Here is a 14407-nt window from a genome sequence, read left to right on the forward strand (position 1 = left end):
TCAGAGCCAGGGGGCGGGGCTTCAGTGTGAGACCTGAGCCGGAGGTGTGGCTTAACCGGACGCCCAGAGCGTGTCGGGGGGTTCCCGGAGAAGAAGCGGGCACTCAGAGCGCAGGCGCACCTGGCTCTGCTCGCCCATCGGAAGCGGCCCAGGTTTTCACCGCTCTCATCCCCGAGTCAGTGCGCAAGCGCATTTCCCCCATCCTGGTCCCCGCCACCGCCTTCTCTTTCCGACCCTCCACGCCGGCGCCTCGGGAACGGGCGCGACTTCCGCTTCCGGGCGGGCGGGCAGGCGGGCGGCGCGGGGCTGCCGGGGAGGGGGGAGGGGGCGGCACTTCCGGTCGGGCCCTCGGGTCTCCCCGGAGCGGCGGCGCCTCCTCCGCCTCCTCGGCCTCCTCCCGGCGGAGACCCCGGCGCCGGTGAGTGACGGGGTGCGTGGCCCGGGGGCCCGGGTGCAGCGGGGGCGGGGGGCCCCGCCCTGGCCCGCTCTGGTCCCCAGAACGTCCCCCAAACCCTAGCAAGTCAGTTCAGCTCCCGCCGGGCCCTTGCCAGGGGACTCCCAATCACTGCTTCCCCGTAAGACCCCTGCAGATAGCTCCCCGATGAACGCCTCCAGCTAGGATGACTGCCAAAGCGCTTTCATTCGTGGCGATGCCCTAAACGCCTGCCAGGGCCCCCAACTGATACCTCCTCGTAGGATCCCCTCCACATAGCGCCCCCCGTCATTGCTTCCTCCAGGTCAGCCTCCAGATGCCATCAGCATCGCCCCTCCCCATGTAGGGCAGCTGCCCGTGAACCCTCTTATTATCCTCTATATAATTCTCCCCAGAGTGTCGCCTTAGAGCTTTGCAGCAGAACTGCCCCCCGTTATCTCTGTCTATACACAGCGACGGCCCCCAGTGGCCCTGATCGCCTCCCTCCCCAGCAGAGCGCCCCTTCGTGGGTGTGAAAATACTTTCTATTCTGGTCAGCACCAAGAATGCCTTTTTCCTTTCTGCAAATCCTCCAGTGATTCCCCTTAAGAATACCCCTTTCAAAACCACCCCCCTCGCAGCGGGACAGCTCCCTCTAGAATTCTTTCACACTCACATCCTCTCCCGCTTCAGGCAGAAATATCTGCCTGCTTAGCTCCAGGCTCCCATGAAGTACTCCTGTACCTCCTCTCCCTCCACCCTCGTCGTGGTCAGCCCCCGTCTTCATTACTTCTGCCACAGAACAGTGTCCGGCAGTGAGGCAGTGAAGCCTTTCCTCCCAGAATGTTCCTCATCCTCTTCCTATGGCATGAACAACTGTTGCCCTGACCTGCGGCATCTCACCCAGCTCTCATGCCATCGTCCTGGACTCCCTAGGGAAGACCGTGGACTTCACCGGGGCGTAACTTCTTTTCTCATAGGCATTCATTCTGCATTGAACCCATGTTCACTATTCTAGCTGAAGGGTGTATACAGCCATGAAGGGGAGCGATGCACACAGTCTTCTCACTGTCCAGGGTCTCACAGTCTTGTTGATCAGAAACAAGTCAACAAAGATACACGGGGTTTTGTGGGTTCTCTGAGAGCCTGATGAACTACTTTAGAGGGGAAACCTGAATTACAAGAGGCAGCTTAGCCATGCAAAGATCTGGGTGAGCAGGCAGCAAGAAAAGCAAGTGCAAAGACCCTGAAGTGGCGGTGAGCCTGGTGAGCGGAGGAACAGCAGGGGAGGCCGGTGAGGGTGGAGCGGAAGATTTGACGGGAAGAACAAGAGGAAGGAAGGTTTGGTCTCAAAAGGCTTTGGAGGTGAGGGCACTGGGATAAATTATCTAGCCCTTGGCACGTCTACCGAGCCCAGAATGTTCTTCATTCATTCATACGTTCATTGGTAAACACTTGTTGAACAACTGTTTAATGAGTACCTACTTTACGCTGGGGGTACAACAGAGAACAAAACAGACAAGAATCCCTGTCCTCATGGAGTGGATATGCTAGTTGAGGGGGCAGATGATTAAGAAACAAAATACAGGCCAGGCGAAGTGGCTCATGCCTGTAATCCCAGCAGTTGGGAAGGCCAAAGTGGGAGGATCGCTGGAGGCCAGGAGTTCAAGACCAACCCCAGCAACATAGTGAGACCCTGTCTTTACAGGAAAAAAAAAAAAAAGCTGGGGGTGGGTGGTGTGCACCTGTAGTCCCAGCTATTCAGGAGGCTGAGGTGGGAGGACTGCTTGAGCCCAGGAGTTCCAGGCTGCAGTGAAAAAAAAAAAAACAAAAAACACCAAGAGTATATATGCGTGTTCAAAGTAAAATATCATGGGATAAAGAGATAGAGCTGGGGGGGCTGTGGTTCAGAATGGCCTCCCCCAGGATATTCCTATTCTTGTCATCTTGTCCCTCCCAAAAGCCACACACCAAAGTTATACAAGGGTAAAAATTCCCCTTCTCCTGGACAACTGTGGCCCACTGGGGGGCTGCTCTTATCAGCACCCCAACCCCAGGAGTGAAGTGATTAGGAGGATGAGCCCTGGATTCTACTAGGGTTCGCAGCTTTGAGCAAACCACTCCCTCCTTTCCTAGCCTCATTCATTCACTTCTTCAAACGAAAATGCATCAACCAGGAACTGTTGTAGGTCCCGGGGATGGAACAGTGAGCAAGAGATAAAAATCCGGCCGGGCGTGGTGGCTCACACCTGTAATCCCAGCACTTTGGGAGGCTGAGACGGGCGGATCACGAGGTCAGGAGATCGGGACCATCCTGGCCAACATGGTGAAACCTCGTCTCTACTAAAAATACAAAAAAAAATTAGCCGGGCATAGCGGCGGGCACCTGTAGTCCCAGCTACTCGGGAGGCTGAGGCAGGAGAATGGTGTGAACCCGGGAGGCAGAGCTTGCAGTGAGCCAGGATCGTGCCACTGCACTCCAGCCTGGGCGACTGAGCGAGACTCTCTCAAAATAAATAAATAAAAATCCTTGCCTTCAGGAAGCCGATCCTCTGCATGGGGAGACCAGCAAAATCAAGGCAAAGAAGTAGACTATGTGAGGTTATAAATGATGCTGAGCAGTAAGCAGAGAAATGAAGCAGGGTTGGGGAGATCAGGATGTGGGCCTGAGTGACAGGTCACTGGTTACTGAGAGGCTCATTGAGAAGACAATTGAGCAAAGATGGGGAGGAGGTGAAGGGGTAAGCCAGGTGGTTGCCTGAGAGTCAGAGTATTACAGGCAGCAGCAACAGCCAGTGCAAAGGCCCTGCGGCAGGAATGGAGTGGGCACATTGGAAGAGCAGCCAGGAGACTGTGGAGGTCATTGTAAGGACTGCGGCTTTATTTATTTATTTATTTATTTATTTATTTATTTATTTTGAAAAGGAGTTTCGCTCTTGTTGCCCAGGCTGGAGTGCAATGGTGTGATCTTAGCTCACTGCGACCTCTGCCTCCTGGGTTCAAGCGATTCTCCTGCCTCAGCCTCCCAAGTAGCTGGGATTACGGGCATGCACCACCACGCCTGGCTCATGTTGTATTTTTAGTAGAGACGGGGTTTCTCCATGTTGGTCAGGTTGGTCTCGAACTCCCAACCTCAGGTGATCCGCCAGCCTCGGCCTCCCAAAGTACTGGGATTACAGGCGTGAGCCACCGCGCCCCGCCAGGACCGTGGCTTTTGAATGAGATGGGGTTACTGTTTGGTTTGGGACAGAGGATGGACATGGTTTGGTTATAGTCCTCCTGTCAGTAAAATGGGAATAATAGTAACACCAGTTTGTTGTGAGGTTCGAATGAAACAAGCCACATAAGGCACCTAAGCACAATGCTTGTTAGAGGTCAACAAATGTTGGTGACTTGTCCTGCCCTTGGGTCAAGTCAAGTGACTTGGGATCCGGTAGCAGGGAGATGGGTGGAGCAATGCATATTTCCAGTATAAAGTGGGAGGGGGAGTCCTCCTTCATTCTGGAGGGAGAAATATTGAAAGACAGCATGTCATGGGACTCTGGAGCCTTGCTGCCTTTCTTCAATCCCTGGCCCTGCCACTAATTAACAATGTGACTTTGGAAGTTGGTTTATTTCTTTTTAAGAAACAGAGTCTCACTCTGTCGCCCAGGCTGGAGTGCAGTAGCGTGAGCTCACTGCAACCTCTGCCTCCTGGGTTCAAGCAATTATCCTGCCTCAGCTTCCCAAGTAGCTGGGACTACAGGTGTGCACCACCACGCCCAGCTAATTTTTGTATTTTTAGTCGCGACCGGGTTTCACTATATATTGGCCAGGCTGGTCTCGAACTCCTGACTTCAGTTGATCCACCCACCTCGGCCTCCCAAAGTGCTGGCATTACAGGCGTGAGCCACCGTGCCTGGCCTGACTTTGGAAGTTTAATTCACCTCTCTGGCCCTCAGTCTCTTCCTTTGTATTTCAGAGTCAATGATTGTAACCATCTTCTAGGGTTACTGGGAGGATTCGTTGAGTCCACACACATCAGAGTTAGAAGCGTGTTGGGCTGGTAGAAAATGCACATCCAGTGTTATATGTTACTTTACGTTACTCTCATTAACAAACCCGAATTTCATCACGAGGCAGCGTTGTTGCAGCAGAATGGCCCACAGTCTGGCATCAGAAAGACCTGGAATCAGTTACCTGCTTTCCTCTTTATTGGCCACATGACCTTGGAGGAATGCCTTCCCCACGCTGCTCCTCAGTTTCCCCACTTATAAGATGGGCCCAGTAATGGTACAGGACTATGCCACATCCAGGCAATGACAAATCAAACTGGTCAGACAATAAATGTGAACCGTTAATACACTTGCCCTTGGTTAATACTCCTGTCCCTTGGTGGCGGTGGCGGTGGTGGTGGGCCGGGGGTGGGTCCCTCCCCATCATGCTTCCCTCCACATAAAACCCTCCTATGACATCCCTCCTTAAAAAGATGCCAGTTTAGGCTTGAGTCGTGTGAAAGAGGAAATGTCTCTGGTTTCCTAGTGGAGATCATCATGAGCCTGATCTATTCTGTCCACCACTGATGTATCCCCTTCAGCATCTCCACACCCTGCCCTCAGTGCCCTCCTCATAACATCACTGTCCCCAGAATCGCTTCTCCCAGGAATCCCTGGGATCATGTAGCTCCATTTCTGCTAAATGACCCCTCTGTTCCCTCTGGGAGTTTGGTCAGCTTAGTCTCATCCCTTCGTTCATTCCACAAATATCAAGATAGACATTCACGGCTATACATTTCCCTCTGAGCACGACTTTGGCTGCACCTCCTCAGCTTTGGTATGTTGTTTTCATTTTCATTAATTGCTAAGCAGTTTGTTTGAGATGGAGTTTCGTTCTTGTTGCCCAGGCTGGAGTGCAGTGGCACAATCTTGGCTCACTGCAACCTCCACCTCCCAAGTTGAAACGATTCTCCTGCCTCAGCCTCCCAAATAGCTGGGATTACAGGTGCCCACCACCAAACCTGGCTAATTTTTGTATTTTTAGTAGAGACGGGGTTTCGCCATGTTGGCCAGGCTGGTCTTGAACTCCTGACCTCAGGTGATCCACCCACCTCGGCCTCCCAAAGTGCCAGGATTACAGCTGTGGGCCATCGCGCCCAGCCAGCATTTTCTAATGTATGATTTCTTTGCGGACCCGTTGGCAATTCTGGAAGGTCGTGTTTCATTTTCACATATCAGCAAATATTTGTCAAGCACCCACCCTGTGCCAGGTGCTACGCTAAGTGCTGGGGTCACAGGGGCGAGCAAGACAGGCCAAGTCCTTGCTTTCCCAGAGAGGGGCCAAATAGTGAACACACAGAAAAGGAATAACGAGTTGGTGGCAATAACTATAATGAAAAACCTGCAGCTGGATGAGGCGTAGAGAGTGATGGGGTGGGAAGTGCTGAGTAGAGACCCAACGAGGCTCCAGAGGCCTTGTTGAAATCTGGGGAAGAACATTGTAGGTAGAAAGTAACCACCACCCTCTCCTACCAGGCCCCTTGTATAGACACCGCTCATAACCCAGAAGACACCGGTAAATAAAACTCTCATCCCGATAGTTCTTCCCTCACCTTCCTTCACTCGGGGAATGGCCCCCAGTGAAACACTGCGGTGGGGGTGGGAATGGGGTTCAGCCGATTGATCCAGACTCTTACTCCGTGACGGACGGCTGGCAACTCACTTTGCCCGTCTGTGCCTTAGTTTTCTAATTTATCCAGTGGCGGTAACAGCTGCCCCTATTTCTTAGATTTGTGGGAAGTCAGTGAATTAATACGTGTAACGTGCTTAGAACCGTGGCTGGCCTCTAGGAGATGTCCAATCAGTGACAGCTATGATTAACGTGCGCTCTAGTGGAGGCAAGCTAGGCAGGGCCTTCTTCCCCCAAACACTCTTACCCTTCCTCCCCATAGCGCCCTAAATCACCCCCTACTCCCTGAATCCTTATGGCCTGTGTTTGCCTTCCTGGCCAGTCAGCCCCGCTCCAGAGCTGTCTCCCCAACTTAGGTTCCGCCTACAGCCTTCCAGTTACCACCCCAGCCACGCCTGTCCTCTTTCCGGAGATCAGATTAAACAGAGGGGGTGTGAAGGGCATGGGATGTTGAGTCTTGTCCAAGGACAAGGACACCCAGAGCTGGAGACTAAAAATATCTCACTCCAGGATGGTGTTTGGGGTGGGGGTGGAAGAGACACTCATCCCTCACCTGTGGGAGGAGAGAGCAGCCCGATGGATAGAGGAGAAAGGGTCCAAGCCTTGGTAGGAAACCCCTTGACCCCCACAGTGGGCTGGGCTTAGAGCCAGGCCCCCACTGGGTAGGGATGATGGACAGAAAGCGGGTCAGACCTCACGGGCCCTTCACCCACTGACCCTCCGCCCACTTGGTGGAGGTGCTTCCCCAGGCCAGCAAGTAGACTAGGAACTCGGAGATCAGTTATGGGAGCTGAGGGTCTGGTGTGGTGTGGGGTAACACATGGATACCTGCCATCTGGAATGAAAAGTCGTGTAAAGGAGGTGCCAGAGAATGATACTGGGGTGGAGGGGTCAGGAGAAGCCCCACTAAGGGCAAGGATGGAACTCAAGCTCCCTGCTTCTGTTGCTAGGCTTAGCCCAGGTGTGTGACGTCATGGATGGTACAAATAGCTCAGGGGATTGAACGCATTCTGCTGATGTGTGTGTTTTGTTACGTTCTGTTCCAACCCCCTTGAATCTCCCTGCAGTGTAGGGGTCCCCCCCATTTTAAACATGGAGAAAGTGTGGATCCCAGTGGAGATGGGATTTGAACCCAGGTCTTTCCAAGCCCAGGGTCTGTGTTTTGATTGTATCAGACCACCTTCTGACTATATGCCAGCCCCCTTGCTGGAATTTGTTTCTCCCGAGCAAGCACATTCTCCTTTCTACCGTCTATTAATATTAAAAGAGTGCACACCCCCATACTGACTGCTTTTTCAGTTCTCTAGGCTTGTCCTGACTTCCCTGCTTCTACTACTATTAGTAACAGTGATAACAGTATCATATCTCCTATTTTTTTAATTTTTAGAGCCAGGGTTTTGCTGTCACCCAGGCTGGAGTACAGTGATGTGATCAGAGCTCACTGTAGCCTCCACCTCCTGGGCTCAAGCAGTTCTCCTGCCTCAGCCTCCCAAAGTGCTGGGATGACAGGTGTGAGCCACTGCGCCCAGTCCATACCTTCTATGTACTGAGTGCTTACAGAGTTCCAGGAACTGCCCCCACTAAGAGCCTTATACATATGAGCGTGTGGAATCCACACAGCCCTGTGAGGTAGGCAAGTGCTTTGTCGTCCCCAGGTGTAGATGAGGAAATGGAGGCACAGAGAGGTTCAGTCACTTGCCCATGGCCACACAGCTAGAAAGTGGCAGGGCTTACATTTGATTCTGGCCCCAGAGTCTTCCCTCCTAATTACGCTGATAGAAATTGTGATTCCCTTTATCAGTATGCTCATTTTAGGATGAAACCTGAAGGGATGAGGACGGAGGGCTGGGGGTGCGGTAGGGTGCAGGAGTATGGGGAGACAGCAGAGGGCCTGAGAGGGTTTGAAAAGAAAACTGAGTCCAGAGGCCCCCAGGGTGCTTGCACAATTGGAGTCTGAAAAGGAGAGAAAGTAGAGAGGGGCCAGACCAGCAAGCTGGCTCACATCTGTAATCACCCAGCACTTTGGGAGGTGGAGGCTGGAGGATCACTTGAGTCCAGGAGTTTGAGACCAGCCTGGGCAACAGAGCAAGACCCCGTTTGTACAAACCTGCAGGTGGTGTGGAGAGGGTCTCCTCCACAAAGCTGTGTCAGGACCCCAGAAAAGATGGGAAGAGATAGAAGGAATTAGGGTAAAGAGAGATGGGGAGGAGAGTGGGAGTTGAGAACACAGAGAGGGAAGGTGAAGTTGAGTAGGAGAGTCCTGGGGCCAGGGAGCCAAGAGGAAGGGCTGCCCTTTGGGGTGGACAGGCAGCGGGACTGGAAGCCTAAACCTGGAAGGCGAGGGGGTGATCCGCACAAGGATGGATGAGTGGGCGCACAGCTCCATTCACATGCGGGGAGACCCAGCACCGCGGCCGTGTCCTCAGCCCGGTCCTCCTCTTCACAGGGTCTCCCGTCTCCCACCCGCCGGAGATGGAGGCGAACCCAGCGGGCAGCGGCGCCGGGGGTGGCGGGAGCAGCGGCATCGGGGGCGAGGACGGGGTACACTTCCAGAGCTACCCCTTCGACTTCCTGGAATTCCTCAACCACCAGCGCTTCGAGCCCATGGAACTGTATGGGGAACACGCCAAGGCGGTGGCAGCCCTGCCCTGCGCCCCCGGCCCCCCGCCGCAGCCCCCGCCGCAGCCCCCTCCCCCGCAGTATGACTACCCGCCCCAGTCCACCTTCAAGCCCAAGGCGGAGGTGCCCTCCTCGTCCTCGTCCTCCTCCTCCTCCTCTTCGTCCTCCTCGTCGTCGTCGTCTTCGTCCTCTTCGTCTTCCCAAGCCAAGAAGCCCGATCCGCCCCTGCCGCCCGCCTTCGGGGCGCCCCCGCCTCCCCTCTTTGACGCTGCTTTCCCCACTCCGCAGTGGGGCATCGTGGACCTCTCGGGACACCAGCACTTGTTTGGGAACCTGAAGCGAGGAGGGCCCGCGTCCGGGCCGGGGGTGACGCCTGGGCTGGGCGCTCCCGCGGGGGCCCCGGGGCCGCTTCCTGCCCCCTCGCAGACCCCGCCAGGACCCCCCGCGGCGGCGGCCTGCGACCCCACCAAGGACGACAAGGGCTACTTCCGGAGGCTGAAGTACCTGATGGAGCGGCGCTTCCCCTGCGGCGTGTGCCAGAAGTCCTTCAAGCAGTCCTCGCACCTGGTGCAGCACATGCTGGTGCACTCGGGGGAGAGGCCCTACGAATGCGGCGTCTGCGGCCGCACCTACAACCACGTGTCCAGCCTCATCCGCCACCGCCGCTGCCACAAGGACGTGCCGCCGGCCGCGGGGGGCCCGCCCCAGCCCGGCCCCCAGCTCCCGCCGCTGGGCCTCCCAGCACCCGCCGCCAGCGCTGCCACCGCCACCGCCCCCTCCACGGTGTCCTCGGGCCCTCCGGCCACGCCCGCGGCGCCCGCCCCCTCCGCCGACGGGAGCACCGCGCCTGCTGGTGTCGGGGTGCCCCCTCCCGCCACCGGGGGCGGCGACGGCCCGTTCGCCTGCCCGCTCTGCTGGAAGGTTTTCAAGAAGCCCAGTCACCTCCACCAGCACCAGATCATCCACACGGGCGAGAAGCCCTTCTCCTGCTCCGTGTGCAGCAAGAGCTTCAACCGCAGGGAGAGCCTGAAGCGCCACGTGAAGACGCACTCGGCCGACCTCCTGCGCCTGCCCTGCGGCATCTGCGGGAAGGCCTTCCGCGACGCCTCCTACCTCCTCAAGCACCAGGCGGCCCACGCAGGGGCGGGCGCCGGGGGGCCTCGGCCCGTGTACCCCTGCGACCTGTGCGGCAAGTCCTACTCAGCGCCGCAGAGCCTGCTCCGCCACAAGGCCGCCCACGCCCCGCCCGCCGCCGCTGCGGAGGCGCCCAAGGACGGGGCAGCCTCGGCCCCGCAGCCCCCGCCTACCTTCCCCCCGGGCCCGTACCTCCTGCCCCCCGACCCTCCCGCCACCGACAGCGAGAAGGCGGCGGCGGCCGCGGCGGCGGTGGTGTACGGCGCCGTGCCAGTCCCGCTCCTGGGCGCCCACCCGCTGCTGCTCGGCGGCGCAGGGACCAGCGGGGCGGGAGGCTCGGGCGCCAGCGTCCCGGGAAAGACGTTCTGCTGCGGCATCTGCGGGCGCGGCTTCGGGCGCCGCGAGACCCTGAAGCGCCACGAGCGCATCCACACGGGCGAGAAGCCCCACCAGTGCCCCGTGTGCGGGAAGCGCTTCCGCGAATCCTTCCACTTGAGCAAGCACCACGTGGTGCACACGCGCGAGCGGCCCTACAAGTGCGAGCTCTGCGGCAAGGTCTTCGGCTACCCGCAGAGCCTCACACGCCACCGCCAGGTGCACCGGCTCCAGCTGCCCTGTGCCCTGGCCGGGGCCGCCGGCCTCCCCTCCACCCAGGGCGCATCCGGAGCCTGTGGGCCCGGGGCCTCAGGCACGTCTGCAGGGCCTGCCGATGGGCTGAGCTACGCCTGCTCGGACTGCGGCGAGCACTTCCCAGATCTCTTTCACGTCATGAGCCACAAGGAGGTCCACATGGCAGAGAAGCCCTACGGCTGCGACGCCTGCGGCAAGACCTTCGGCTTCATTGAGAACCTCATGTGGCACAAGCTGGTCCACCAGGCCGCCCCCGAGCGCCTGCTCCCGAGCACGCCTGGCGGCCCGCAGCCCCCGGACGGCTCCAGCGGCACGGATGCGGCCAGCGTGCTGGACAACGGGCTGGCGGGGGAGGTGGGAGCGGCCGTGGCGGCACTGGCAGGGGTGTCTGGGGGTGAGGACGCAGGCGGGGCGGCGCTGGCAGGGGCCGGCGGGGGTGCCAGTTCCGGCCCTGAACGCTTCAGCTGTGCCACGTGCGGCCAGAGTTTCAAGCACTTCCTGGGCCTAGTGACTCACAAGTACGTGCACCTGGTGCGGCGGACCCTGGGCTGCGGCCTCTGCGGCCAGAGCTTCGCGGGCGCCTACGACTTGCTCCTGCACCGCCGCAGCCATCGGCAGAAGCGGGGTTTCCGCTGCCCGGTGTGCGGGAAGCGCTTCTGGGAGGCGGCCCTGCTGATGCGCCACCAGCGCTGCCACACGGAACAGCGGCCGTACCGATGTGGCGTGTGCGGCCGAGGCTTCCTGCGCTCCTGGTACCTGCGGCAGCACCGCGTGGTCCACACTGGCGAGCGGGCCTTCAAGTGCGGCGTGTGCGCCAAGCGCTTCGCGCAGTCGTCCAGCCTGGCAGAGCACCGGCGGCTGCACGCTGTGGCCCGGCCCCAGCGCTGCAGCGCCTGTGGCAAGACCTTCCGCTACCGCTCCAACCTGCTGGAGCACCAGCGGCTGCACCTGGGCGAGCGCGCCTACCGCTGTGAGCACTGCGGCAAGGGCTTCTTCTACCTGAGCTCCGTGCTGCGCCACCAGCGCGCCCACGAGCCGCCGCGGCCCGAGCTCCGCTGCCCCGCCTGCCTCAAGGCCTTCAAGGATCCCGGCTACTTCCGTAAGCACCTGGCTGCCCACCAGGGCGGCCGGCCCTTCCGCTGCTCCTCCTGCGGCGAGGGCTTCGCCAACACCTACGGCCTCAAGAAACACCGCCTAGCGCACAAGGCCGAGAACCTCGGGGGGCCTGGAGCAGGGGCGGGCACCTTGGCCGGAAAGGATGCCTGACCGAGGGGTTCCCATCCCACTCCCATCAGAAGCCCCCTTCTGGACTCCCACCTCCCGGGACTGATCAGACTCTCCCCCCTCCTCGCTGTTGCCCCATCCTTCAGAACTTCGGACGGACTGGCGACCTTCAGGGCGCACGCCCGACAGGCTCAAGACTGAATCACTCCCATCCTCGTCCTCTCTGCCCTCCCCTCATCCCATCAGACACTGAACCCATCCTCCGTCCAACCCTCGTTTGTGACCCTCATCAGCCCCCGTCCCAGCAGCACTCTGCCCCCAGTAAGTTTTGGCGGAGATGGGTCTGAACCGCCCCTCCCCCTCCTTTGGAATCTGGCTGGACAATGGAGTATGAGCAGAGTTGGGAGGGCACAAGGGGGTGCTGGGTGCTCTTTGGGGTGGGGGGGTGGGGGGCGGGGTGGCAGACGCGGCTTGTACAGAGCGGAGAATAATAAATCTTACCATGAGGGCCGCTGGAGTCCATCCTTGCATCCCACCCAGGGAGAGTGGGGATTACACACATGGTGGCAAAGCACAAAGTTAAAACTTGTTTCCTCTGCAATTTTGATTCTGGGCGCCTCTGTTTCTCATTCACTCTCATTCGACAGGGACTTACTGAGGATTTGCTGTATTCCCAGCTTTAGTCTGAGCTGGGCAAATGGAGATGGACAAGACAGGTAAGTGTCTGCTCTCAGGAACTGACTTAACATGCCCGGACTCTTCCCCTTCCTGATGCTTTCAGCCTTCGTTCACTCTGCCACCACTTCCGGGGGCCTCCTGCCTGCCAAGCCCTGAGGTGGGTACTGGGGAAACAGATGAACTGGACATGCCCCTCAGCCTCAAGTAACATGAAAGAGAACTCCCATCCCGCTGCAGCTGCTTCACTACTGTGTGCAGACTAATGGTCATGATACATCTCCCTCTTAGCACTTACCCTCCAGGATAATGGTTGGGAGATTCAAAAGCCCATTCACAGCTCACGTTGGTGCTGGAAACAGTGAGACGTATGCCTGGCAATGTGTGTTTAGTTATCTTATTTGTTAGAAGAAGGGCCTGGGGTCCTGAAGAACAAAGGTGCTCCAGGGACATAATGGAAAATCCACAGAATTTGGACTCCAGGCCGGGCGTGGTGGTTCACGCCTGTAATCCCAGCACTTTGGGAGGCCGAGGAGGGCAGATCCCTTGAAGTCAGGAGTTTGAGACCAGCCTAGCCAAAGTGGTGAAACCCCATCTCTACTAAAAATACAAAACTTAGCTAGGTGTGATGGCATGCGCCTGTAATCCCAGTTACTCAGCAGGCTGAGGCAGGAGAATCACTTGAACTCAGGAGGCAGAGGTTGCAGTGAGTTGAGATCGAGCCACTGAACGCCAGCCTGGGTGACAGAGTGAGACTCCATCTCAATAAATAAATAAATAAATAAATAGGACTTCAGTCCCAGGGTACTTCAGTACAGAAACCTGAAGACAAGGCCAAGCACAGTGGCTCACGCCTGTAATCCCAGCACTTTGGGAGTCCAAGGCGAGCAGATCACCTGAGGTCAGGAGTTCGAGACCAGTCTGGCCAACATGGCGAAACATCTCTACAAAAAGTACAAAAATTAGCCGAGCATGGTGGCATGCACCTGTAATCCCAGCTACTTGGGAGACTGAGGCAGGAGAATCACTTGAACCCAGGAGGCGGAGGTTGCAGTGAGCTGAGATCACGCCACTGCACTCCTGTCTGGGCAACAAGAGCTAGACTCCATCTCAAAAAAAAAAAAAAAAAAAAAAGAAATAAAGAAACTTGAAGATGAAACTAAGTACAAGGGCACTGCCTGGGTGAGTCCTGTGTGACCCATGGGAGGGCAGCTACCCTGTGGGGCTCCATGTTCTAATGCTGAAGACCCAGCATGAGACAGACATTCTGCCAGCGCCCCCAAGGTTCAGGGTTCAGCAGTAATGTGGAAATGGAGCCTCACAATGTAAGGGACATGGAAGTATCACTAGGGGTTGAGGGAGCACAGAGGAGTCACCTTGTCAGAGTGGAAATGAGGCTAGAAAAGCTTCTTAGGGAGAAGGTGATCCCTGAATGATGACATAAACCAACTGAAGTTTGCCAGGTAAAGAAGTGGCAAAGAGGCCGGGCGCGGTGGCTCATGCCTGTAATCCCAGCACTTTGGGAGGTCGAGGTGGGTGGATCACGAGGTCAGAAGATTGAGACCATCCTGTCTAACACAGTGAAATCCTGTCTACTAAAAATACAAAAAATTAGCCGGGCGTGGTGGGCGCCTGTAGTCCCAGCTACATGGGAGGCTGAGGCAGGAGAACAGCGTGAACCCGGGAGGTGGAGCTTGCAGTGAGCCGAGATCACGCCATTGCACTCCAGCCTGGGCGACAGAGCGAGACTTCGTCTCAAAAAAATAAATAAAATAAAATAAATAAAAATGGAAAAAAAAAAAAAAAAAAGAAGTGGCAAAGATTTCCAGGCAGAGTTTAGTGTGTTGAACTAAACCCTGCTATTCTAGAGAATTTAAGACAGGTTAGTATGGCTGGAGGTTGGGTTCCTGGGGGCTAAATCCTGAAGGGTCTTGAATTCCAAATTGTGGGGCTTGGGAGATTTTATAGGGTAGACGCTGGAAACTGGCAGCTGCAAGGCCAAATATGACTACCAACACATTTTTGTTTAGTCTGTGCATTTTTTAAAAA

The 14407-nt window shown here is 57.0% G+C and overlaps 1 protein-coding gene across 1 annotated transcript; it reads left to right on the forward strand.

The window, feature by feature from the left end:
- Positions 1-271: 271 nt before the first annotated feature.
- Positions 272-14113, forward strand: LOC105488155 (zinc finger protein 865). Its single transcript, XM_011751997.3, has 2 exons — positions 272-418; positions 8523-14113. Exon 2 carries the CDS (start codon positions 8549-8551, stop codon positions 11723-11725), a length of 3177 nt encoding a protein of 1058 aa, XP_011750299.2. The 5' UTR covers positions 272-418; positions 8523-8548; the 3' UTR covers positions 11726-14113.
- Positions 14114-14407: the final 294 nt, after the last annotated feature.

The sequence above is a fragment of the Macaca nemestrina genome, chromosome 20 (assembly GCF_043159975.1).
Source record: "Macaca nemestrina isolate mMacNem1 chromosome 20, mMacNem.hap1, whole genome shotgun sequence".
NCBI lineage: Eukaryota > Metazoa > Chordata > Mammalia > Primates > Cercopithecidae > Macaca > Macaca nemestrina.

Coding starts and splice junctions, on each gene's coding strand:
- LOC105488155 (XM_011751997.3), top strand. CDS start 8,549: ATGGAGGCGAACCCAGCGGGCAGCGGCGCCGGGGGTGGCGGGAGCAGC.